The following is a 25,713-nucleotide window of genomic DNA, read 5'->3' as shown; positions in this document are numbered from 1 at the left end:
TTCAGATGGAATGTGGGCTCTTGATTTAAATAGAAGGATGTCTAAGAAAACCAGTTTAATGATCTTCAGTTCTTATTAGTACCAAATAACAGGACTGCTCTGAAAGTAATGCCTCATATTTTATTATGAGGCAGAAGCAGATGCTGGTGGTATGATAGCAAAGGCTGAACCTTCCTGACAGCATCCTGCCCACTTTGTTGCCGTGCAACAGATGGCAGTAGAGGGGCAGTCTGACAAAATGGTATCTGATGTGGAAGTGCGTATGAAGCAAAAGTGTGGAATTCCTGCATGTATTAAAATTTGTAACCACTGACACTTGCTGATGCTTGCTGAACATTTATGGAAATCAAATGGTGCATATGAGCACAGTGAGGCAGAGGGTGGTGTATTTCAGCAGTGATGACAATGATCTGAAAAACAGGCCACATTCTGGGCAGCCATGCAGATTTTTACAAATATAGCATGCAGTTTTTGTTCATTGCTGGTGAAAATACATAGTTAGTGGTGATGACTATGTTGAAAATAAGTGTTTTCTAGATGAGAATTTATCAAATAGTGTTATTGTTCTCTTTGTATCTGTTGTAGTTTTCATGGAAGTAAGTAGGAGGCGTTATTTTTGGAGTGACCTATGTATATGGAAGTTTGCATCATTTTTTAGTAATGATCCTTCCCCAAATGCTTTTCAAGATAAGAAGGGTAAATGGGGATTTTGCAACAAGTTTGAGGGACTGGATGGTCCTCCATCAAGTTTAATGGCTTGTTAAAGATGAAGAGTCTACTGGAGCTCCTCACAGAACCAAGATCATCATTTAGGTGGGCAAGGATGTGCCAGTGAGCTTTTACTGTTTTTTTGTTGTTGTTGTTTGTTTGTGTTTCTGTTTGTTTTTTCTAGCTGAGGCTGTGATCTTTCACACAAGTGCATGGAGTTTTACTTGCAAGCAGAGCATGTTACGAAGTTCTTATTTTTGGAGGAAGGGTCGGTCCAATGCAGTGATTTAATCAAGCAGAAAAATGGTGTGATTCTCTCAAGCTGCATAGACAAAAATATCTTCAATGCTGCAAACACCACTTTCCAAGCAGACACTTGTGTCACCACAGAATCACAGACCAGCAGAGGTTGGCAGGGCCCTCTGGGCCCATCGGGCCTCCAGAAGGGACACACAGCAGGGTGCCCAGCATCAGGTTCAGGCAGCTTCTGAAGATCTGAGAGGAGACCCCGCAGCCTCTTGCCAGCCCGTGCTGCTGCTCTGTCATCTGCACAACACAGAAGTGCTCCCGGTGTTCAGAGGAGACCTCCTGTGTTCCAATCTGTATCCACCGTCTCTTGTCCTGACGCTGGGCACCTGTGAAATGAGTCCAGCTCTGTCGTCTTTGCACCCTCGATCAGCTATCTATGAACACTGTGAGATCCCCCTTTGCTTTCTGCACAGTCTCCCCCTCTGCAATATTCCACGCCCCACTTCCCAAGAAGTTTGACCCCAATCGCGGCCCGTAGCGAGGCGCTCCCTCCCTCCCCTCTGCGGCAGCCTCGCATGCGCAGAACAGGGGCGCGGGTGCAGCCGCTACGGCGCATGTGCGGCCGGCTGCGACGCCTGCGCAGTGCCGAACGGCGGCGGGTGTGCAGCCTGCCCGGGGCAGGGGCCGCGGGGCGGGGAGGGGGCGCGGATGGCGGCGGGGCTGCGCTATGTTGCGGTGGCTCGTCGCGTTCCTCAGCCACTCCTGTTTTGTCTCCAAGGGCGGCGGCATGTTCTACGCGGTGCGCAAGGGCCGGCAGACGGGTGTCTACCGCACCTGGTAAGGCCCGAGCGCGGCTTCGCTGCTGGGGATGCTCCGGGAAGCGCGCCGGGCCGGCCTCACTCCTCTCCCGCTGTGTTGCAGGGCGGAGTGCCAGCAGCAGGTGAACAGGTTCCCTTCCGCCAGCTTCAAGAAGTTCGCCACCGAGAAGGAAGCCTGGGCCTTCGTGGGCGCCGGGCCTCCGGGTGGGCAGCAGTCCGTGCCCGCAGGTAGCGTGTCCTCGGGGTGAGGAGGCAGGAAAGGAGGCCCGCAGGGTGCCGCTTCCCCTCGGCTGCTGGTGCAGGAATCCCAACACCAGTAGGGGTGTGTCTGTGCAAGAAAGAAGCATTTCCATAAGCGTATGGATTTGCTTGTGCCATGTCTGTATTTAAGGGCTGTTACGTGTGTCTCTGCTTTGAGATAAGGTAACTGGTGTGCTTGGCTTTTTTTTTTCTTTCCCATAGTTATTTTTCAGGCTTAGCTTAATAGACAAGTGTTACTAATCAGTGAAAGCAAAACTCTTGTCTTTATCACAGAACGATTGAGGTTGGAAAAGATCTCTGAGATCACATAGTCCAACTGTCTGCTCATCCTCACTGTGCTCAGTGCACCATGTCCTCAAGTGCCACAGAGTGTCACAGAAATCCCCAGTTGAAAGGGGCCTGTAAGGATCATTGAGTCCAATGGCTGTTTCTCTTACCTTGAAAAGCTTTCTTCATCTATATTTTCTTCTAGGATTTATTTTGAATAAAACTTGACCGTGTGTACGTAGGTGAACTTTCTTATTTTGTGTTTGTAGAAGAGACAAGTGGTGCTTCAAGTGTAACGCAGGGAAATGCTAGCCAGAGAGAGGAGCTGGAGGCAGATGTCTTGTGCTGCAACGCATGCAAAAGGCCATATGAACAGTCTACAAATGAAGAACATACTGTAAAGCGTGCAAAACACGATGAAGGGCACTCGACACCAATAGTTGGTGAAGATAAGTTTTCATATATGGGTAAGTTCTTTAGTTATTCCATTAATTCACTTGAGTTCTTTCTCCTCTTTGTATAAAACATTATCATTATTAGAAAGCTTTTAGGGAGGTTTGTGTATGACAACATCAGGCCAAATGCAACCTATCTTTTTAAAATTGAAATCTGACCCATGATGTGTGTTTTTCATTATTATCTTTCTTTGTAACATTAATTGGCTTTAACTGCTATCAAGGTATGGCTTGATTTGTTCACTATATTTGTGGTTTTACATGTGCCTAGGTTACAAACTTGATTTAAGTGCAGATGTAGCTGGAAAGTTTTAACACTGACTGAGGAGAGCAAGACTTATAGTGAGATTATGAAACTTGGCACAAAGATACCTTGTCAGCCTTACTGATCTGGAAGCAATGGGGGGGTGTAGTTGCAGTGGGACTTCTGGTGTTATGCATTACTAATTAAAATCGGTGGTACCTCTAGATGATGACATTTGAAGGGCTGCCCAGGGAAGGAAGTTTAGGCATTAATCTATTAGTAGGTGTTTCTTTCTGCTTGAAGAGCCTATGTTTGTGAAGGAATCCTTGAATTTCTGCTTTTGCTGATTCTTTTGTAGGTGAATTTGCAGTTGTTTATACAGATGGCTGTTGCTCAGGTAATGGACGTAACAGGGCACGTGCTGGAATAGGTGTCTACTGGGGACCAGGCCACCCCTTGTAAGTAATTCACTGGGTTCTTTTCTTAGATAGATATGCTGATGTTTGTTTTGGATGTGCTTCACCATGCCGGCCTCTTTTTGAATGTGAAGCCCTGCTGTTGAAACTCGTGTTAATGATAGTGCTATTAGAATAACAACTTACCAAGGAAAAACAGAAATCAAATTTTCTAGGAAGTAAGGATGTGGGGAAAAAATGATTGGAAATAATATTTTTAAGTTGCTGAAGCAGATTCAAGGAGTGCAGAAAGTTAAAATAGTTTTGTATGTGTACAAAAGGCAGCAAAAGTAGCTGCATGTTTATGGCGGGTCCAGATATGCAGGTTGTGCTGCGTGGGTGGAAGTTAGACCTTGAATCTCCATTCATCCTTCTTTATAAAAAGAAAATCATCTCTGTTTTATTTATGATTCTAATGTGTAGTGAATCAGCACTGATATTTTTGAGTAACTACTGTGTGTTCTTTGGATATAGAAATATCAGTGAAAGACTTCCTGGACGGCAAACTAATCAAAGAGCTGAAATACACGTAAGTAGCAAATGTCCTAAAATACTTCCACATGTAGAAGGCGTTATTATACTCAAGTATTTCAAGTCTGGACTTCAGAAGCCAAGTATGGAGCTGTGAGAGAAGTACACAAAATACCAGTTGTAACTTCAGACAAATTGTTTTCTTTAGGTTTTATTGTTCTTTGTTGCTTTCAAATAAGCAATATCTTGAGTATTCCCAGATGTCATCAGGCCAAGCACAGATATTTAAGATTGTCTTGCATTAGGAAAGCCCCGTTCTCAAATCTTTGTATTTTTAATGTCTATGTCTTAGACTTCAGGGAAAGGGCTACTTTTATTGTGGTTAAAAGGATGATTGCCTTCTTACTGTGATAGGGTCAGAATATCATCGTTCTTTGATTATACATAATAAATAATTCTATGCTTAACTTTTGTTACTTTGGAAATAAAGTCTTAACAGCAGATTTAGTTTTCCTTCCCATCTAATCTTAATTCTGGTACTGCAGCTTCCCTGCACTGTGTCTTTGGAGGTAAAATTAGGTGGGAAGCTGACTTGCTTAAAAATTGCAAGAAATTCCTTTCAATGAGGGCCAAGCAGAAGCAATGGAGGTCAGACTTGCTGCTGGAGAGCTTTTCAGTGCAAAGCTGAGGCTATGCCACTTGTCTCTCTCTAATTATTCTATTTCGTGGCACCACTAAAGAATGATTGGAAACAGTTCCAAACATTTGGAGCTGATAGGAATCTTTGCCCTCCAAAGTTATGGAGAAGATGCCTGGAAGCTGATGTGCTGTTAAGAGCCTTGGAGAGCTGAGCAAATGGGCAGAGAGCTGCTCCTGCACTGAGGAACTGAACAACAGATTTTACTTTATTTAACATGTTGGAAACTTAAGTTGCTCTCTGTCTTTCTGATTCATCTCTATTCTAAAACATCTTTGTACTCACTGATGGAGAGACTACAATAATATTCTTCGTAGTTTTTCTGTATTAACATTGGGTACTTTGCTGGTATTTTAGTTACATGTTCCAAATACTGTACTGAACTGTGATTCTATTGAAATGTTCTTAAGGCAGCCTGCAAAGCAATTGAGCAAGCGAAGAGTCAAAATATCAAGAAATTAATTATCTACACTGACAGCAAGTTCACTATTAATGGTAAGTTGATTATTTTAGAGTTCCTGATCCTTGAAGACACATTAAACACAGTTTCATTACATAAGGCACATAGAACATACTGGGTTTGTGGAGACTTCTTATATAAGGAGGAGAACGTATAACTCAATTCTCAAGACTTTTTGGTGAAAAACTTGCAGAATACTGCAAGAATTACCTTCTGTCTGCATGAGATACAGTTAGAGACGATTGCATATAACGGTGAAGAATGACAGAAGTAAATGATTTTTTGTCTTAATGTATCCAGTATGACACATACAGTCTAGAAAAAAATGTTGTTTGTGGGCCTTCTGTTAAGGAAGTCTTCAAGAGTACTCAGAAGTTGGTGTAGTGACCTCGCAGTTTCATTTTGGTTTGTTTTGACTTCTTGGGTTGGATAAACTATCTATACACAAATATGAGCTATATTTGAGGTTTCCCTCCTTTCCACATATGGATGGCCAGAATGTTAGATTTTGTTCTCTAGAAATCTGCTTATGTGTTCCTTCTCTAAAGTATTCTGTTTAGCCAACAAAAATCTTAAAATATGTGGTCATCTGTTTCTCCTCTGTGCATTTATGTCTTCAGTTTCTAAAAACAAATTTGTTCTAGTTTGTTGTACAATTGAGCAAATCTTTAGCTTCAGTTTGTTGAAGTGTTCATGTCAAAATTATGCATGGAATGTGTATATAAAAATGTAATCTTTAAATATCTGTTCAGGAAAACGCTGTTGGTATTTCAAGTAATAATGGGAAAATATAATCGTGAAGACCAAATAAGAATATTTTCTGTTTTTTTGCCTGAGACTTTGTATGGAGTTAATGTATTAACTTGTGAAACAGTTGTTCTTTCATAGCACATTTTATGGTAATACTCTCTTTGCGTAGGCATTACGAGCTGGGTTGAAAACTGGAAAACAAATGGCTGGAGAACAAGTTCAGGAGGAAGCGTGATAAATAAAGAAGATTTTCAAAAACTTGATAGTCTATCAAAAGGCATAGAAATTCAGTGGGTGAGCACCTCATTTCTTTTTCCTAATGACATCCTAAATACTCTTGTAAACTCTCACCGAGTAGGACCATGGCAATGAATTTTATAGGGTATAAGCTGTACATCTATAATTACAATGAATTTAAAGCAAGTGAAATTATCACTTCAGTGTAAGCTAGTCTCTTGTAACCACTATGTGATCTGTTAAAATGCATGTTTGTTTTTTATTGTTTCTTGTTACTACTAAGGAACTGTCTAATAATTATTTCAATTTCTGAAAATGTAAGCTTGGAACATAATAGTGTCTTTTTGAATTGTAACTCCTAAAGTTGCTTATCATAGCTTTTAAGGCTCTTTTGTGCAACTTAATCATACGTCTGCCTTTAAACTGGGAAAACTAAGATTATAAACCCAAATCAACTTAACTCTGGTTGTCTGTACCTTAATGTCTTTTTCCAAGGAAACTGAGCACATAAGGGTCTTTAATGTAAAAAACTGGAAAAACAGATATTTAAGTGAGTGATGTGTTACACAGCTATGGGTTTTAATGGTGTAGCTTTCTGGGAAAAGTTGGAGACTGAATGTCAGAGAAGTTTTTTTCTTTCTGAAAAAGATCTGAAGGTATGACTTCTGAGTTAGTAACTAAGTGTTAGTGCTGTTTTCTGCGTTTTTTTTTAAAGGCTAAGTTAGGTGCTCCTTAGACAGCTCACTACTTTTTATAAAGATGATTTTCACAATCTGGTGATCCAGTTCTTGATCTTTGAAGAGATCTTTCATTACTGGAAAGAACACGTAAGGACTTAATGTGAGCTCCTCTACGAAGCTGCTACTATGCTATGAATAGAAGGGCATTATGTGCTCATTTTCTGGATTTCTTTCATGTCTAACACTCCTGTACTTTTGTCCTAACAGATGCATATTCCTGGTCATGCTGGTTTCCAAGGAAATGAGGAAGCTGACAGACTAGCAAGAGAAGGCGCTAGTAAACAAAAGTTGTGACATACTGGGACCAGAGACTGTTGCAATTGGAGGAAAAGGACTAATGTAGCAGTGACAGTTTGAACTGCTGTTGCTTCAGAATTGAACTTTGATCTGTGCTTATTTCTAGCTCAAAGTGCTAAATGTATAACCAACTTTGGGGAGAAAAAAATGCGTTTTCATCTATGCTGTTTGTTTTACAATCAGGTCAATATTTAGTTGATAAACTGCTTTTTTCCTTCATTTTACTGAAGTGCTGCTGTCAGTGTTTTTGAGCGGTCTTATAGACTTTTGAATTCACCGTAAAAACAGACTTCAGAAGAAATGATACTAAATCTTTATCCTGTGTGTTCTTTTATTTCCTTCTTATGAAATAAATTATTATTTCTTTTGTACAGAAGTATATATTAATGATGCAAAATTGTTAAGGGAGTGAAGTTGGTTGGATGATTTGATAAGAGATCAATGGCGTGGCATGAAGATGTTTATTAATAAGCTTTGGCATTCTGACAGTAGTATCCTCTTCTCAGATGTCCCAATGAAGACATTTGGGCATTTTATTTGAGATGGAACTGGGAGATCTGGAGAAGCTGATCATCCAGGTTGTCAAGCATTTGATTTCATTTTTTCTAGTCAGTGATGAGTGGAATGGCTAGTGTGCACTTGAATTAGACAGTAAATACTGCTGCTCAACAAGTGTTATTTTTTACGTATCTATGCAGGAAAGGGAAACGTGCTATATTGTCTTTGTCAACTATTTTGTAAGGAACCTGAATGTTACTGACAGTAGTGCTTAAGTTAGAAGTCATTGAGGGTTTTTTTTTGTTGTATTTGTTAATGGCTGTATAGATTGTTGGAGCTGCTGAAGCTTGATTTCTTAATGGTTCTCATTCCTTTTAATATCCTTACCCGTGGAAAAATGCATGCTTTTAGGTATTTAGTGTCACGTGAATTGCGATGGAGCTAGGAAACTAGTTAGTCTATTTACTAATAGATGAGAGAGATTTTGTTTTGTCATCCAAAATTGTATGGTAATTGCACCTGAAAGGATGAGGTAGTACATTGACAAAATTTTGTTCTCTGGGTCTTGTCTATGTATGTATGTATATATATATGTATGTGTATATATATATAGAGAGAGAGAGAGAGAGACATGTACATCTCTACATATGTACATGTGTGTATATCTATGTGCATATACATGTGTGTATATACATGCATTTGCTAGGGTTGCTCTGGAGGCGATACCTTCTATTTTATTGTGTTGGCCCACAGCGTCAGAGATGGATGTTGGTATTATGGCAGTAAAAGCTGAGCCTTTCCGACAGTATTGTTACATTTTGTTGCTGTATGACTGATGGCAGCAAGGAGCAGTCTGACAAAATGATGTCTGATGTGGAAGTGAGAGTGAAGCATAGGTGTGGAATTGAATCTCTTCATGTGGAAAAAGTTGCACCTATTTACATTCACTGACACTTGCTGAACATTCATGGAGACCAAACAGTGGGTGTGAGCAGAGTGAGGTTGTGGGTTGTGCATTTCAGCAGTGGTGGCAGTGATGTAAAAGAGAAACATTCAGATAACTTTGAGCGTAGTATGGAGGCTGTCAAAAATGCAGAACTAATGGTGGCAATTATATTGAAAAACAGCATTTTGTAGCTGAGAATTTGCTTTATCAAGTAGTGTTATTGTGCTCTTTGTATCAGTTGTAGTTTCTGTGAAAATATATAGGAGATGTTACTTTCAGAGCAACCTATGTATACACATACACAACTGTTTTTTCTTTCTTTAGAAGTTTGACTTGGAGGAAAGCACGTAGTGATCTTGATCAGATCGCTAGCTGAAACAGTTAAACAGCGTGACAGACAATGTGCTGAAGAGGGTCACAATCTGCAGATCATACCTCTTATGTTAAATGTGCAGATCTTACTTACTGCATGGAAATCTGTTATTTGAAGCAGCAATTTTGAGGAAACTGTGAAGGTCATAGTGGGTAAGTGGTAGCAGCAGTGTCACACTATTTAAGTTACCTCACTGACTGAAGGACTTCTGCAGTGTGGAAACAAGAAATTTAATAGGAAACAGTTTTGTTCTAGTTGTTACTAACATTTATTTCTCATTCTGGAAATGAAGAAAGAAGAATGTCCATAGGGCTATGAGCAGATTGAAGGGTGGAAAGTGAATAATATTTCTAAAGCAGGCTTAAGAGAGGCTTGAGATCGAGAAGAGAACGTTGGCTGTTCAAGCCATTCTTCATGGGCAACTGAAACTTCAGATGGTACTTCATTTAACAAACAGCCTTCAGCGGATAGGAGTTAAAGTTCTGGCAGCGTTCGTGCTTGTTTTTGAAAAAGAAAGTAACTGGAGGCCTCCGGGAGCTGCCAGAGGTCTCGGCGCTCTCCCCGTAGGCCGGGCCCCAGCTGCAGGGCGGGCCGCTGCCGCCCAGCCCCGCAGAAGCTGCCGGCGCCGCCATGGTGGAGGCCTGGTATATGGACGAGTCCCAGGAGGACCAGCGGGCTCCCCACAGGCTGGAGCCCAACCGCGCCGTCAGCCTGGAGCAGCTGCGCCGCCTCGGCGTCGCCTACCGTAGAGTAAGCGGCGGGGGCGGGCAGCGCGGTCCAGGGGTCTGTGCCCCGGCACGCGGCCGAGGGGCGCCGCGCGGCGCCGGGCAGCGGTGCGCTGCCGCCGGGAGGCGGGCGGGCGCCGGCGGTGCGCGTCATGGCGCCGTGCCCCTGAGGCGGGAGGCGGCTGCGGGGTGGGCTGCGCCGGGGCCTTTTCTCACGTTGTCTGCCAGCGGTCCTCAGGGCTGCCTTACCCCGCTTGATTCCCACCCGAGATGGCGGCAGTGCCGCCACAAACGTGCGGGTTGGCGCTGAATCCTGAGGCGCAGCGCCCACCAGGGTGAACTGTGTTTTATACCAGACGTCTCCAAATGGTGGGATGGTTTGGTTGGGCATCACATATACCAGTACCGGTCAGCAGCTGACCCCCTGGAGAGAAGCTCTGTAGAGCAGGACTTACAGGTCCTTTAGCATGCCATTGTGGCCAAGGCCAGTGGTACCACAGAATGGCCAGGATTGGAAGGGACCTCAAGGATCATGAATCTCCAACCCCCCTGACACATGCAGGGCCACCAACCTCCTCATTTAATGCTAGACCAGGCTGCCCAGGGCCCCATCCAATCTGGCCTTGAACACCTCCAGGGACGGGGCATCCACAACCTCTCTGGGCAGCCTGTTCCAGCACCCCACCACTCTCTGTAGAGAATTTCCCCCTGACATCCAGCCTAAATCTTCCCTCTCTCACCTGAAAACCATTTCCCATTGTCCTGCTGTTATCAACCCTTTCAAAGAGTTGACTCCCCTCCTGTTTATAGGCTCCCTTTAGGTACTGAAAGGATGCAGTGAGGTCACCCCTCAGTCTTCTTTTCTCCAAGCTGAACAAGCCCAGCTCCCTCATTCTGTCTTTGTAGGAGAGGTGCTCCAGCCCCCTGATCATCTTTGTGGCTCTCCTCTGGACCCTGTCCAACAGCTCTCTGTCTTTCTTGTACTGGGGACTCCAGACCTGGACGCAGTACTCCAGATGGGGCCTCACAAGAGCAGAGTAGAGGGGGACAATCACCTCCTTGTCCCTGCTGGCCACCCCTCTTTTGATGGAGCCCAGGATCCCATTTGCTTTCTGAGCTGCAAGAGCACACTGCTGGCTCATGTTAAGTTTTTCATCCATCAGGACCTCCAAGTCTTTCTCTGCAGGTATCCTGGTTTGCGTTAAAAAGAGTGCAACTAGCAGGTTTAAGGATCCCACTCCTCTGCTCTGGTGAGGCCACATCTGGAACACTGCATCCGGTTCTGAACTCCCCAGTCCAAGAAAGACAGGGAACTTCTAGGAGTCCAGAGGAGAGACACAAAGATGGTTGGGGCCTGGAGCATCTCCTTTATGAATGAAGGATGAGAGGCCTGGGGCTGTTCGGCCTGGAAAAAACTGAGAGGTGATCACATTAATGTTTATAAATTTCTGAAGTGCAGGAGTCAATTGGATGGGGCCAATCTTGTTTCAGTGTGCAGCAACAGGGTAAGGGGCAAAGGGCACAAATCCAACAGAGTTCCATCTAAACACGTGGAAGATTTTTACTGTGAAAGTGATTGGAGCACTGGAACAGTCTGCCCATACAAGTTGTGGAATCTTCTCTGGCTATATTCAAGATCTGCCTGAATGTCTACCTGTGTGACCTATTGTAGGGAACCTGCTTTAGCAGACAGATTGGACTTGATAGTCCCCACTGGTCCTTTCCAGCCCTTATGATTCAGTGATTTGTAAGAGACATTTCAAAGTATACTTCTTGGGGTGGTTCAAACAGAAGAGCTACGTGATGGATAATTTCTGGTACAAACCATAAATCAGCCATGCCTCAGCTGTAAAATGTATTCATTAAGAGCTCAGGATTTCTCTCGCCGATAATCATACCTCCTGGGCTTGAGGAGTGCAGCACAAGCAGTGCTGCAGAGTGGCAGTGCCTTGTGGGGATGGGGATGTGTGTTGGCGGTTGAGGCTCCAGCCTTTGAAGTTCTCTGCAGGCTGTGCAAGGTAAGGACATGCTGCAAGAGTTAACAAACCATAGCAAATCTTGCCATTCTGAAACCTCAGGTAACCTTCTGCTTGTCTGTTTTTAGCATCTCTCCCAGTTTCATAAATTTGGCATGAGAGCAGAAAAAGTGAAGTGTATCCAGAGCAGTTTATTAATTTCTGACACAATCAGCAAAGACCTCAAACCTATTACTTTCTAATTTAATCTTATTTGTTGCTGCTGTGCTGCTGCTGCTGGTGTGTGTGTGACAATAAGCTTGTGTGCTTGGCAGGTGAGTGATGCTGGGTGAGGAAGCAGTGCTGAAAGAACTGGTACCAATCCATATGTGTCTGCCAGCACTTCTGAACCTCAGAAATGGCTGCAGCAGCAGCAGGAAGGCTTCCCAGATGGCTTCAGTGGGGCTGATATAGGTAAATGCAGTGAATCTGGTGCCTGAATGAGAATCAAGTTGTTGAAGCATTATGGGAAGACAGGTGTGGTTTTCAGTGACAAGCTGACATGGGATGTCTGTGCTGGTTTTGAAAGCTCAGGTTTTTATCATTTTTGGCCTTCCTATGATAACTAAATAGTGATTTCTAGACTTATTAGTATCTGGTACATTACTGAGCATGCAGTAGTTGTGCTTTTGTGCGTTCACCTTTCTGTCTTGAAAGGCATTGGTATGTGCCTTGTGTACCTATAAGGAGCTAACGTAGCCACCCAGGTTATCTGCCTGCCCATTGACAACAACTTTGTTTTTCCACATTAGTATATTGAATTGTGTTTTAAATGATTGTGTTTGAATGCATTTTTTCCTGCCTATTTTTCAGTTGGATGCTGATAACTATGAGACTGACCCACGTCTGAAAGAGATTCGGGAAGCAGAAAATTATTCTTGGATGGATATAATAACTATACATAAAGACAAGCTGCCAAATTATGAAGAAAAGGTATGCAGGCCTTTACTTTGAATGAGGATTTGCACTCTGAATTCTGCTGCTAGAGTGCACAGTCAGCTTTTTAACGTGTGTTTATTGCATATGCTCTCAGAGATTAAATTCATGTTTAAAATACATCTTGTACTAAAGTCCTTAACTTTAGTAAAATAAATGCTGATACTATTTCTAGAACAAGGAAGGGGTAGGCCTTTTGTTTCTGTAGGTTGTCTGCAAAGTTTTTAGGCTACTTTCCATTGCTGTGCCATTTTGAAACTCAGAGCCCTGCAGATAGTTAGATACCCTAACGAGGGTGAAGGCAGGCTGTTGCCAGCTGTGCATGGGCTTTGAAGGCTGAGACATCCTGCTGGCTGTTGCAAAATATGTCTTCTCAAAATGAATGTTAACATCATGGAATTTGAGGGATATGTTTCCCTTACAAGATGATTTGTTAAGTTGGGAAGCAAACAGCTTGGCTATTTTGAAGCAGATGAACACAAGCAGTGCCAGGCCTTGAGCCTTCTAGAAGGAGTGTATTTTTCCCTGCCTCAGGGCACTGGACTGCTGTTCTGATCTGAATACGGCAGCCTGGTGACATTTCCATATTTCCGTTAAATCTGTCCTCTTACCAGTTTGTTTGAGGCCCATTATGTTACACTGACTTCAGATTTTTTACAAGGTGATTTACATAGTAACTTAAGTGCCCTGGATAAGTTCAGCATTATGCAAAGATAGGGTACTGCCATGCTGAATCAGTAAAGGCTGAGATGCGTTTCAGGCACGCCTGTGCTAGCATGGATAAAAAGTACCCGGACCCCTGGGTCTGGCTGACTGCATTGGCCGTTTTAACCCTGCTGGTTTCATCTGTTAGTTAAATCACTGCATCGCTGAAAGCCTTTGTCTGCTTTGCCAAATGTTTCAGCTAGATTCCTTTTCAGTTTTCCTATATTTGGTATTAATAGATACCTCCTATCCCCAGATAAAAACATTTTATGAAGAGCATTTACACCTAGACGATGAAATTCGTTACATCTTAGATGGATCTGGCTATTTTGATGTTCGAGACAAGGATGACAAATGGATCCGGATTTCCATGGAGAAAGGAGACATGATAACCCTCCCTGCTGGCATATATCACCGATTTACACTGGATGAGAATGTATGTTATCATAAATTACCCTAAATTTTGATGACAAATAGATGTGAGTATATATCTTATTGGTAACTGCATGCCCTGAGACTTGCAGCTCGTTAGCAAAGCATATTAAATATGAAGTAGGAATATGAAAAATACTAAATAATTCATAGCATTTGAACCTATCATCTCCAGATCACAAATTCAGCTTAATCTCATCAGCTGGAACTGCAAGTCATTGCCACGTGGTATCCATAGCATACCTTGTGTGACAGTGGCCTGAGAGCCAAAGCCTGCAGCTGTCCCTCGCACAATTGCCCCCACTGTCAGCTGCAGTGTGGAGATCAATCCCTCTGTGTTGCGTGCCTTTGTAGGTCCAGACAGAGCATATCTTTGTACGGCAGTGGCATTCTTCATAAGTGCTAAATTCACCTTCAGGGAAAGAATGATTTAAGGCTGCAGAGCCACTGCATGCTGCTAGCGTATGCTAGATTGAATGCTGACTTCACAGGAGGTGACCTGCTTTTGGAGAGTATTTTGGCAGATGGATTGTGAGATTGCACACGTAGTCCTGATCTGTGTGCCTGCCCTTGTGGACTCTTACAAATACATTTTTAATCTTAGCATTAGCCCTGGTAGATAGGGAAATGTGTACTGTTGTCTCATGTGTGGCAGAAGTCCCTTTCTGGTATAGTCCTGAGTGTGGTATGATTTCAAATCTGATGTCTAGATAATGTTTGTTGTTTATGTAAATAATAATAATAAAGATTTTTAAAAAAGATGCTGTTTTGGTGATGTACCCAAGATTTCCTGTCTACATTTTGAGGTCTGTAGTGAATCTGCTATAATTGCTAGTTTAAGGCTTTTACTTTACATAGACAAAATATGAGGGATTATGCAGTGAATCTACAAGACATTACAAATGTTTATGTTCACTTTGGGAACTTTAGTCTAGAAATGTTACTTTCAAAATCTCCCATAAATTCTTTAGGTACTTCTAAACCCTTGAATTTTGAGGCTAAATTTTTTAGGTGCCTAATTTTATTCTTGACACTGCTGAGTATACAAATGCAAGATAAGCACTTAGCAGCGTTTACAATATAGGTAAGGCTTAAACCTATAGTGTAGCTGGCAGTAGAGGAGAGATGAGTTCCCCATAACTTAGTGGTTGGAGCATTTCTGTGGGATGTAGTCCTCCATTCTGCTACCACAGCTTCACATTCCTACCTGACATGCTTCTGGCTGACTGGTGGCCTACTTCTTCTTTTGAAATCCGGAGAGTTTCGCTTTCTGCAGTGTTGTTTTTTGGCTGGTTTATGCATTGAGCTTTTTGTGGCCCTCATTATGAAGCTTTTGATATTCCTCAGTCATTTTGTAGAGATCTTGGGTCTTCTGATTTTTTGTTGTTTAACTGAGCAAGTAGGAATTAGATGCTGCTCTGCTTGGTGCTGTGGATCTAGTGCAAAGTGATTTGCATAAAACAGGATTTATTTGGTTTCTTTTATCAGGTGTAAGTACTGTCTGCCCACTCTGAAGGCATTGGTTGTGATACAATATATATCCCTGCATAGGTGCAGTATCTTGCTGCAGAAGATGGCAACAGCAGCATCATGCTACAATGTTCTGGGGCACATGAAGTTTTCAGTCCATCTTGAAATGGATTAAGAAATTGCTGCATAAATGCAAATTAAAACATTAATTTCAGGATTTGCCACAGAAAGGAAATCTGAAATTACCTGTGACTTCTTGTTCTTTGACAGAACTATGTGAAAGCAATGAGGCTATTTGTTGGAGAACCAGTCTGGACAGCGTACAACAGACCAGCTGATGATTTTCCTTCTCGAAAACAGTATATGAAGTTTTTGGCTGAAGAAGCACAGTAATGATGTCTGAGACCTGACAGGTGGAACAGCCTGAAGCCAAATAGAATAAATGTGATTGGTGTTCTTTCAACTGATTACACTACTAGTTGCATATACACTTAGAATCACAGAATCATAGAAAAATTTAGGTTGAAAGGTCATTTGGAGGCCATCTAGTCCAGTCCACTTTGAAGCATGGAGCCAACTTCAAAATTGGATATATAGCCTCTTGGGTTTTGAAAACCTCTGGTGCAGGAGACTCCACAGCCTGTCCAGGCACCTCTTCCAGTGCTCGGCCACTCTCACAGTCAGGAAGTTTGTTTTTTTTTTTTGGCCAAATCCCCTGGCACAGCTTATGATTGTTTTTTTTTTTTGCCTTGGAAAGAATCTGGCTCTGCCTTCTTTGCAGTCCCTTCTCTAGTGGGAAACTCTGGTTATGTCTCCTCTCAGCCTTCTCATCTCCAGGCTAGACAAACAAGTATCCTAACTGGAGTTTGGCAATCCAAATTGTTTATGAAGATAAACATGATTTTCTCTGTTTCTGACTACTGAGGAATGTCACTTGTAACTAGCTGACAGTTAAACTTGAATGATTGACTATTCCTAGTCCAATGGCCCAGAATTTTTTCACCCACTGCGCAGTCGATATCCTCAGCCTGACTACAATGCTACAGTGGGAAACAGTTGAAAGCCTTACTGCAATACACTGTTTTCCTCTGCTGCAGAGCCAGTTATTTTCTCTGAGAGGGCCCATGGGATAGTCAGGCAGAATGTGCCTCTGGTAAATTGGTGCTGACCTTATGTTTTCAATCTCCTATCTCGTGTGCCTAAAATGGCTTCTGTAATGGCTTGTTATAGAATCACAGAATCATTAACAGTGGAAAAAACTACTGAGATCATCAAGTCCTACCACTGACCCACCACCATTGTGCCCCTCTGTGCCATGTCTACCCTTTTCTTGAACAGCTTCAGAGTCGGTGACTCCACCACCTCCCTGGACAGTCTGTTCTAATGCCTCACCACTCTGAGAAGAAATGTTTCCTGACATCCAACCTGAACCTCTCCTGGCCTTTGAGGCCATTATCTGTCAACCTATCACTGGTTACCTGGGAGAAGAGGCCAATTCCCACCTCGCTACAACCTCCTTTCAGGTGCTTGTAGAAAGTGAGGTTTCCTCTGAGTCTCTTCCAGATTATTATTTCATAGTTTGAATGAGGACTGAAGTAAGGCTGGCCAGCCTCTATTCCCCCACATCCTATTATTCTCCTATTTGAAGATGGCAGTAACAGTTGCCTTTTTTGGGCCAAGATGATCTCCATGATCTCTAGGACCTTTCAGAGATGCCTTGCAGTGCCATTAGCCATCTACATTTACAGTTGCTCAGGAATCCATTTTCTGACCTTTTTGGCACGTAGACTTGGGAGAGCTGGGCTCCATTAATATTCATTCTGCTCTGAATCGGTGCTAATGAACTACGTAGGATTCTGTTTTTAATTAAAGAGAATAAGCCCTACTTCATTCTTGTCTAAAAATGTTCATAAGATAAATTTACATAATCAGCATTTTAGCATGCAGCCTCCCTCATTCTGACCTAGTACATAAAGCTTTGGTTTTCTCTCAGCAAAATGTAGCAGTTTTCTCCTGTGATTTATTAATAAAATTAATTTGACTTTGGGGTATGTGGTTTTCTTTCTTTTTTTTTTTTTTTTTGTCTTATGCTGGTATTAAGGACACATGAGCAGCACTGTTACTGCAGCTGTTATTCAGCATTTATTTTCCTTGGTCATGTTTCTCTATAGCACTGGATGAGTCACTAATTGTGTGCCTCAGTTTCTTCAGCTGTGAAATGGAGTGGACTTAAACCTGCAGGTCTATCTTTCAGTAGATGCCTTGCAGTTATGCAAGATGTGCTGCTCCTCAGCAACGGGCACAGAGTGGTTTTGGGATGAGTGCTCACCCATTTTTGAAGGGAAATGGTAAAAGCTTTTATTTTAAAAGTTGAGTAAAAAAAGAATAGTTCTGCCTTTGGATTTTGGACTGCAAGGTAGCAAAAGAGGCAGGTGCACCATGTGTTTATGTTGGCAGCGTTGGGCTCAGTTTGTGTAGTAGGGTGCATGCACAACTCACATTTACAAAGTGAAAGCCTGGATTAGCTTTTGTGCCGGCTTTCCTAAGCCTGGCTGAAAACTGAGTTACCAGCACATACAAATTTTAATTAGAGTCAAGTCCTTTGGTTAAACTTGTATGGTTGCATGTATGAACCATGCCATGTGGTTCAGGGATCTGTGTGCCATGGCCGTGGTACTGGAGTGTCACTCCAGGTACTGGAGTACCCTCTTGTACAGCACTAAATGCACTGAGGCACCCTGGACCTGGGATAAACGTATGGGATTTTTCTAGATACAGGTACAGGATTAAACAACGATGATTGCCAGCAACAGATTTTATTTATTTGTCTCATATGCCACAGGAAGTCATATTTCTGAACACAATGTAAAAATGACTCCTTTCTCCTGGTGCTGCTCTTAATTCATGGTATCCAATCAAACTTCTCTTCCCCTTAAACAGAAGTCCGCACAAGACTGTTCATTCCTCCTCCACATACAGCACCATTACCCCACAGCAGAACAGAGCCACCAGAAAGAGACCAGGCAATGCCCTCTGCTCGTGAGAGACTTACAGTGTGGGAATGAGGGGATAGATACAGGAAAGGAGCTGCCCACTGCAATTGCTTTCAACATCCCACTGATATAGAGTGTGACCTCGGAAACAGGGCTGAACCACCTTGTTTTGTTGCCTCTCTGGAGGAATATAAACACCCAGTACAGCTCCCATCTCCGAGCTGTCAGGAATAACACACGATAACACCACCAAACACCATTCATCATTTTCATAGCACAATGCATTCTGTCACTGAGGGGTGGCTGTGACTGTGAGAGTCTCACTGTGAGCGCTTTTAAACACATGCCCTTTAGTGCTGTAGGTGTTCTTGAAAGGCTGAAAGCTTTGCTATCCAGAAGTATTTTTGTCAGCCAGGAAAAAAGCAATTTGGGGCCAGTAAAAGGATCCTGTGAAGAGCTTGCATGGGAGATTACACTGGGGGGAAAAATGTTAATATTAATAGAAAACACTCCAGGGAGTGGAGGGAGAACATGCAGTTCCTTTAGATGAGAAATGCTGTTTATTTTTATAGCATTTTTTCCCCACATACTACATATCTAAAAGTGAGAAGTGAAATCAATACTTTTTGGTCCAAAGACATGAGTCTGTTTACTGCAGTTAGTGGAAAATCTCAGTGCATTGAAGTAGTATTAAAATTTATGTAAGTGTTTCCAGCCACGTCATATTGGCAGCAGTAACACAGATGAGGGGAATATTTCAGCTGCTTCAGGATTAAAGAAAAAAAAGGTAGGATAAATGGTTCTGCATTGAGGGGTTGGAGGATAGTTTGTAGGGTATCTGTGTATTATTTTTCACATTAATGCAGACTTGTTCCTAAGTGGCATGTACATAACTTTATCATGACCAGCTTGTGAGAGCTTAGCCTTGTTTTCTGCCATAAACTCAAGGAAAGCTGGTCAAACTAAATTAGATGGGCAAACAGGTGGCCACAGAATCCATGACTTTGGCCTCCTTTGTTATGTATCCCCAGGTAGGTGTCTTTGGCTGAGATAAGAGAGACATGGACCTGTTGGAGCTTGTCCAGAGGAGGGCCCCCAAAATGATCCAAGAGATGGAACACCTCTCCTACAAAGACAGGCTGAGGTCTGGGGCTGTTCATTCTGGAGAAGAGAAGGTACTGAGGAGACCTGAGAGTGGCCTTTCAGTATCTACAGGGGAGCTGTAAAAAAATAGAGAGCGCTTTTTATCAGAATCTATTGAGATAGAACAAGGGGAAATGTTTTTTAACTAAGAGAAAAGTGAATAGATTGGATATAAGGAAAAGGTTTTTTCTTACGATAAGGGTAGATAGGCACTGGAAAGGGATGCCAGGTGAGGTGGTGGTTGCCCCATGTTTGGAGACACTTGAGGTCAGGCTGGATGAGGCTCTGAGCAACCTGATCTAGCTGTAGGTGTCCCTGTTCATTGCAGGGAAGTTGGCCTGGATGGCCTTTAAAGGTCCCTTCCAACTCAAACGATTCTGTGATTCACTTGGCGTAGCTGGAAGCCTTAGTGCTGGGACATGTCACAGCCAGTCGGCAGTTACCTAACAGAATCCACACCAGGTACTCAGTCCTGTGCATGCTGCCTGTAGGTACGTACAGATGAGATCTTCAGTCAGCTGGCTGAAGGAAGTGCTGATGGAAGGGCTGTCCCAGCCTGCGCTGCAGGGTGCAGAGGCTATACTGCTTTCTGTGATTGCAGGGCTTGCGGATGGCTGTTGGCTGCTGAGCTTGAAGAGAAAAAATCTTCATGTATTCAGAGTATTGAGCTCTGCCAGCAGAGTAGGCACTTTCCTGCCTAGTTTCTGACTCCAGATTTAGCTTGAGATAAAAATCTATTGGAAGGGACAGTTTCACGACAAAGGTGATCATTTAATATTGGCTGGAAGAGAGAGAAGCATATAAAGGCTGAGGTGGCAGCTGAGCAACACACTGGAAAATGTCCCTCGTTGCCGAACAGTGGATTTATATGTAGGTCAGACAGACACTGGGAACCTGTTCTGTTCTATGTTCAGAAATTACATCATCTGTTTGGGATTTTGTCTTCTGAAAATGATAGAAACTCTCAAAATCCCCTCTCTCCCCAAAACAAGGTCACTGTCAGTTGTCTTGTTTCCTGAAGCCAAATAAGCGCACCAAGACAATGGGGAATGAGGCAGTGTTACCATTTAAATATTCCTCGCTCGGAGATCTGTATTTGATCTGAATTGCTGCACTCACTGTGACTTTACGATTTGATTCCCCAAACATTTTGCATTTGCAAAAATGTACTCAGATATACTTGTAACTTGAAAAACCTGTGATTCTATGCAAGTCTCAAGCTCTCATTTTGGTAAGTGTGTTAATACCCAGACAAGACAAAGAAAGAAAACGCTGAAAATTAAAAAGCTTGGGCAAAGATTCAGCAGTTAAAGGGATGAGGACATCTTTTAATAGTGGCTTCTCCTGCTGTTGCTCTCTGTGGGATACTCCCACTAATTTTGAGAAGTTCCCTGCCATTTAATTACCCTCTATTCTGCTTGTCAGAGTACCAGTAAGTAAGTTGTGCTTATCAATGAGCCGCATCTACTGGTGGAAAGTTGGACTAAGTCTGCTTCTGGTGGTGGCTGTATGGTCCTGCCACCCTGAACCTAAATAACAGCCCATTTTCTCCCTCCCTTTGTGGGTAAATTGTGAGCTGTTGTTGCTGGCTTTCAGCTTTTTCATTTATTTATTTATTTATTTTTATTATAATGATGGGCACTCTCATATATATATAACAGAGGATTGTCTGCAAGTATGCCCAAAGCTAGGATAGGATGAGGTGGTGTCAATCCAGAACAGCCAGGATAACAGCTGCCCACCGTTTTACACACTTATTGTAGATGAGAATCGAAATTTGTAGTTCCCAAGCAGACTTGTAGAATAGCAACTTTCCACAATCATTGCTGTCTGTCAAGCCAGTGCTGGTGCTGGTTTGCATTCAGTACCACAGAACCACTGTTCAGGTGCTAAAACCTCCATGCAGGTTTCTACAGAGTGAAGTGCCTCCCTGTTAAAATACGTGTTTTCCAATCAAGCAGGTAGAAATCAGGGAGGAAAGTGGCGCCTTCCTTGGAGGTCATTTTGTATGGAGGAGCTCATGTATAGAAAAGACTTAACATCTTTAGAGTTTCATTGGCCTTCATGACATTGAGCAACTTGATTGGTTCTGGCTGTTGTGCTTCTACCTATCTGCAATGTATTTAAATCTTTGTGTGATGATTTGGTCCTGCTTTCAGCATGCTGCTTTTAGACTGATTGCATGCTGAAGCAGAGAAGTGTGTTTCTCACTACAGTAAATATGACTGGAGATGGGGCACTGAGTATCTTGCAGAATTCTGCTGGGTGGCTGCAAAGTGTGTCAATGATGAAGTGCATTAGGTGGCACACAAGTGAAATGGATGTAACTTACCTGTGCACACTTTATTTATTCCCTTGTTTTGACATGGAAGACACTTGCAGCAAAGGCTAGTGTGTCTTACACCACTATCCTGCAGAAAACCTGCCAGTCCCCCGGGTGGGTGGTCAGTCCTGTTACATCCTTTTCTGTAACCCTCCGGATGCACATCAGACTGAGGAAGGCTTTGGCTGCCAGGTCAGTGTTTCTGCAGTCACGAGCTCAGCTTGTGTGCAGCTGCATGAGTATTCATACTGACATGAAGGATGGGGCAGGAAGAGGAGCAGTCACCCTGCGCAGTATTCAGCAGTCACAGAATCATAGAATCACAGAATGGCCAGGGTTGGAAGGGACTTCAAGGATCATGAATCTCCAACCCCCCTGCCACATGCAGGGTCATCAACCTCCCCATTTAATATTAGACCAGGCTGCCCAGGGTCCCATCCAACCTGGCCTTGAACACCTCTAGGGTGATGGGGCATCTACAACCTCTCCGGGCAGCCTGTTCCAAAGCATTAGATGACAGCATTTTTATGTATAAATTTAAACGTATATTTATATACATACACAAGTACACATATATATTGCATATATTCCTAGTAAAATACATTCCACAAGTCTCAGCACAAGACTCTGAGACATAGCTCCAACTGGAAGAGAAATTGACAGAGGTCATCTGCAAGCCCAAGAGCAAAAGTAGCTCCACACCCTTAAAATAATCTTCTATGCACACATTTTGAGTTCAGCATTTCTCCAATGCAGACCACTGCAGGCTGAGGGCACAGGCATGTCTGCATGTTCCTTTTGGGAACATATCGTGTGTCCAGTCTGAAAGCTGAAGCATGAGAAACATCTCAGTGAGCAGCTGGTCGGAGGATGCTGCTATCACCTGAACTGCAGCTGGGTACTAGAAATTGCAGAGAGCTGCTTATGTGCTTTGGAGGATCAAGGTCTCTGTGCATAATGTAATTATCTGAATGTCTGAAGTACAGCTTATTTGCTCTTTTAATAAAAGAGGAAATTTAAATGCAGAACTTCTGGTAAGGCACATTAAGCTTTAAGGCTCGCATACAACAATCAGCTCATTCAGGCTATGCTTTCCCCAGCTCTTCTCACTTAGACAGATGACACCTGCACGCTGTGTGTTAGAACTGAGCTCTGCCCTCATTTACACCAGGAACCCTCATTAAGTTCAGTGGAATTCACTGAATTTAACAGGATTGCCTGGTGTAATTAATGTTTTGAGGACAAATTTTGTCTTTAAGATACATATATAGCATTTACATACACAACTGCCTGAATATAGGAAATTCAAGCACTTCTATATATGTTACACCCAAACCATACAGCCACATCAACACAATTTCTTGCATTTTACAAACAGTTAACAATTTGCATACACCCAGTGATGGTAGTATGCTTTTGCATTTAAATTTTAATTATTCTGCAAGTCTACCAAGATGTCACTTGTTTAATGGCCTGCTGAGCTTGGAGGTCACTCAGTCCAAGTCTCCTCTACCATGCTTTTATCTGTGTAAAAGCCTCTACTAATAAGAACACAGCAAACATACCAAAATAAGCCCTATGTAGTAATACATATGTATTAGAATTTAAAAAAACTTGGAGAACAGGGGATTATGTTTTCAGGGTGTTTTTTTTTTTTTTTTTTTTTTTTAATTTGACTCTGACTGGGATCATAAATTTTTATTCTCCAAGATCTGAACACAGACTGTTATTTGCACACACACTGAGCTTAAGGCACTACTGAATGCAGCTTCAAAGGAAGCGTTTTTATCCCTTGATTGTAAAGAAGCAAAGTGACTTCTGCCTCCTGGGTGATAGTGACTGAGGCTACTTTCACTTACAACTGGAAAAGGCTAATCAAGTTTACCAAAGTGTCATAGGAGTTGCAGAGGTGAGAAGATCACATAACAAAGTAGTAAGACACCTGACCTTAAGCAGAATGCATAGGGATCTCTATGTTGTTAAATGAAATGCCATTATAAAACTGTTTAACTGGACTCGTTCAGTGCTTTGAGTCTCTGGATACAACGAAGGCTGTTACATACTGGGATTTCTTCCTATCTCTAAGAAATCCCCCCAGATGAAAAAGTGACCTATGCAGGAGATGACAGAACACTAAAATTACTTACAATGAACAATCTGTTGACAGACAGGCATCTCCAGAGGTCCCTTCCAACAACAACCACTTTGTGATTGTGTACAATGGTTATCTAACAACCTCACTGGAGAGCAATAGGTACACAGAGGTACAGTAGTCAATATTTGGATTGAGGGAAATGACACATGCTATTAAAGCAACTGAATAAATGTGCTTTCAAAATTGCCTTTTCCATAATATACTTTGTCAGTAACTTTTAGCTGATGAAATTAGCTCAGGTCATTTACTCATTAATTACTAGAAAACAGTCATCGAAACAAATAAGGTCAAATGCTTTTTTTTTCATATAAAAATAAGAGTCTGAGTAATTGAGTGTATGTATATATGCACTGTAACAAGGAATAACTAAGCAGGAATGAAGCTGGCTGTAGGTCAGCACAAAGTCTTCACAATTACATGATTTTATTAAGAGACAGCACAATAATGCCATTGCTTATTTATAACTGAATAGATTTTATTTCACATTTACACAGTAGCAAGAGTATATACAACTTTTAAAATCAGTCCTGCAGGGAAATACTTAGTTGGAAATGATCTAACCTAACTTGAGACACTGAGTATTAAAGCTGTCACCCTCTTTAACAGCCACGGCCTCTAATAGAGCCTGCTTCTTCTGCATACTGCGAGATGACTCCAACTCGTACATAGTTGTTAAGTTGAAGAGAACACTCTCGTGTAGGTAGTGTTTAGGGTCCTGCTGAACCATTCCTTCCAACTGGCGAAGGGAATCCTTCAGTTTTCCCAGATAAAGAAGACAAACAGCAGCGTTGTTATTAGCCTAAAGAAAACCAAATTGTAAATAAGTATCTGTATATATACATATACATATATATGTATGTATGTATTCCTAAATGACGAATGAGAAGGGAAAAAAGAAGTCTGGAGTAACAACAAATTTACCATCTGCTAAGAACTATTTTCTGTGCATGCTCAAGTAATGTGAATAGATTGTCACTCATCTTTTTCGTCTTTTCACAAGGTTTATCCTATGCCAGTAGGACATCCTGACTTCTGTGAGCTCACTCTAAAATATAACAGTCTAAAATATAACTACGTAGGTTACTCTGAAAGTAATGCCTCCTTTTTTTTTTTCCATGGAAACTACAACAGATTAAAAAAAAAAAAAAGCACAATAATGCTCTTCTACAGAGTGAATTCTTGGCTACAAAACTCTTTTTCAACAGTCACCACCATTAGCTGTGCCTTTTCACCAGAGATGAACAAGAACCTGCATGATGCACTCATAAGCATCTGCACCAGCAGAAGTGACCCACTGCTGAAATGCAGCACCCTCTGCTTCTCTGTGCTCACATCCACTGTTTGGTCTCCATAAACTTTCAGCAAGTGCTGATGAATGTCGATGGGTGTAATTTTTTCTACATGGAAGAATTCAAAGCCACACCTTTGCTTCACTCACACTTCCACATCAGACTGTGACTTTCTGTGCCTACATATTAAATAGGAGATATTTCTTTCGGAGCAGCCTTTGTAATACAGGACATTAGATAGTTAATTTGTTGAATCAGTTGTATCAGATTTCAGAAACTACACAGGCCTCTGCATATTGCCATTTTCATAGCTTTTTTAACATTTTCACTATATCTTTCAATACATTTTCTCTCTGGCTTATGTATGGAAGTTCCACACAAGCAACAGGAAAAAATGATCCTATCACAAAGATACCTACAACCGACTTCTGTTAAGTTCAGCAAACAGGGCAGTCTAATATATTTTAAATGATAATATCAGGTTCCATATTTTCTTTTCCTAACATCAGGTTTTATGAGTTACCAAAAGATTCCACCACACAGTCATATAATTTGTTTAGTAGCAGAAACTTTCATATTTCATAGCTGTAGATAACGGAAT

At 42.1% G+C, this 25,713-nt stretch overlaps 3 protein-coding genes across 4 annotated transcripts in view; 2 read left to right on the top strand and 1 right to left on the bottom strand.

The window, feature by feature from the left end:
- The first annotated feature begins 1,564 nt into the window (after positions 1–1,564).
- RNASEH1 (ribonuclease H1) lies at positions 1,565–7,468 on the top strand. Its single transcript, XM_031611027.2, has 8 exons — positions 1,565–1,794; positions 1,879–2,003; positions 2,573–2,770; positions 3,361–3,460; positions 3,932–3,986; positions 5,036–5,120; positions 6,005–6,129; positions 7,020–7,468. Exons 1-8 carry the CDS (start codon positions 1,685–1,687, stop codon positions 7,104–7,106), a joined length of 885 nt encoding a protein of 294 aa, XP_031466887.2. The 5' UTR covers positions 1,565–1,684; the 3' UTR covers positions 7,107–7,468.
- Positions 7,469–9,223: 1,755 nt separating this feature from the next.
- Positions 9,224–17,260, top strand: ADI1 (acireductone dioxygenase 1). The gene is made up of 4 exons (XM_031611015.2): positions 9,224–9,676; positions 12,480–12,599; positions 13,564–13,743; positions 15,480–17,260. The coding sequence occupies exons 1-4, from the start codon at positions 9,557–9,559 to the stop codon at positions 15,600–15,602; spliced, it is 543 nt and encodes a 180-aa protein (XP_031466875.1). The 5' UTR covers positions 9,224–9,556; the 3' UTR covers positions 15,603–17,260.
- Positions 17,261–22,249: 4,989 nt separating this feature from the next.
- TRAPPC12 (trafficking protein particle complex subunit 12) overlaps positions 22,250–25,713 on the bottom strand; it is a 45,636-nt gene continuing 42,172 nt past the window's right edge. The window contains exon 12 of one of the 2 annotated variants that reach the window (XM_031611060.2): positions 22,250–24,622. In XM_031611060.2, coding sequence (XP_031466920.2) covers positions 24,380–24,622 — 243 coding nt within the window. In that variant the 3' untranslated portion in view covers positions 22,250–24,379. The remainder of the gene's footprint in view (positions 24,623–25,713) is intronic. The other variant, XM_031611061.2, reaches the window with a different exon arrangement.

The sequence above is a fragment of the Phasianus colchicus genome, chromosome 2, assembly GCF_987193195.1.
Source record: "Phasianus colchicus chromosome 2, bPhaCol1.hap1.1, whole genome shotgun sequence".
Lineage (NCBI taxonomy): Eukaryota > Metazoa > Chordata > Aves > Galliformes > Phasianidae > Phasianus > Phasianus colchicus.
The sequence above is the reverse complement of the archived record's forward strand: the minus strand, read 5'-3'. Positions and strand labels throughout refer to the sequence as shown.

Bases quoted from the DNA above. Each gene is read 5' to 3' on its own strand.
- RNASEH1 (XM_031611027.2), top strand. From the start codon at position 1,685: ATGTTGCGGTGGCTCGTCGCGTTCCTCAGCCACTCCTGTTTTGTCTCC. The intron at 3,987-5,035 runs GTAAGTAGCAAA...AATGTTCTTAAG, and splicing joins ATCAAAGAGCTGAAATACAC to GCAGCCTGCAAAGCAATTGA. The intron at 5,121-6,004 runs GTAAGTTGATTA...CTCTTTGCGTAG, and splicing joins CAGCAAGTTCACTATTAATG to GCATTACGAGCTGGGTTGAA.
- ADI1 (XM_031611015.2), top strand. From the start codon at position 9,557: ATGGTGGAGGCCTGGTATATGGACGAGTCCCAGGAGGACCAGCGGGCT. The intron at 9,677-12,479 runs GTAAGCGGCGGG...CCTATTTTTCAG, and splicing joins TCGGCGTCGCCTACCGTAGA to TTGGATGCTGATAACTATGA. The intron at 13,744-15,479 runs GTATGTTATCAT...GTTCTTTGACAG, and splicing joins GATTTACACTGGATGAGAAT to AACTATGTGAAAGCAATGAG.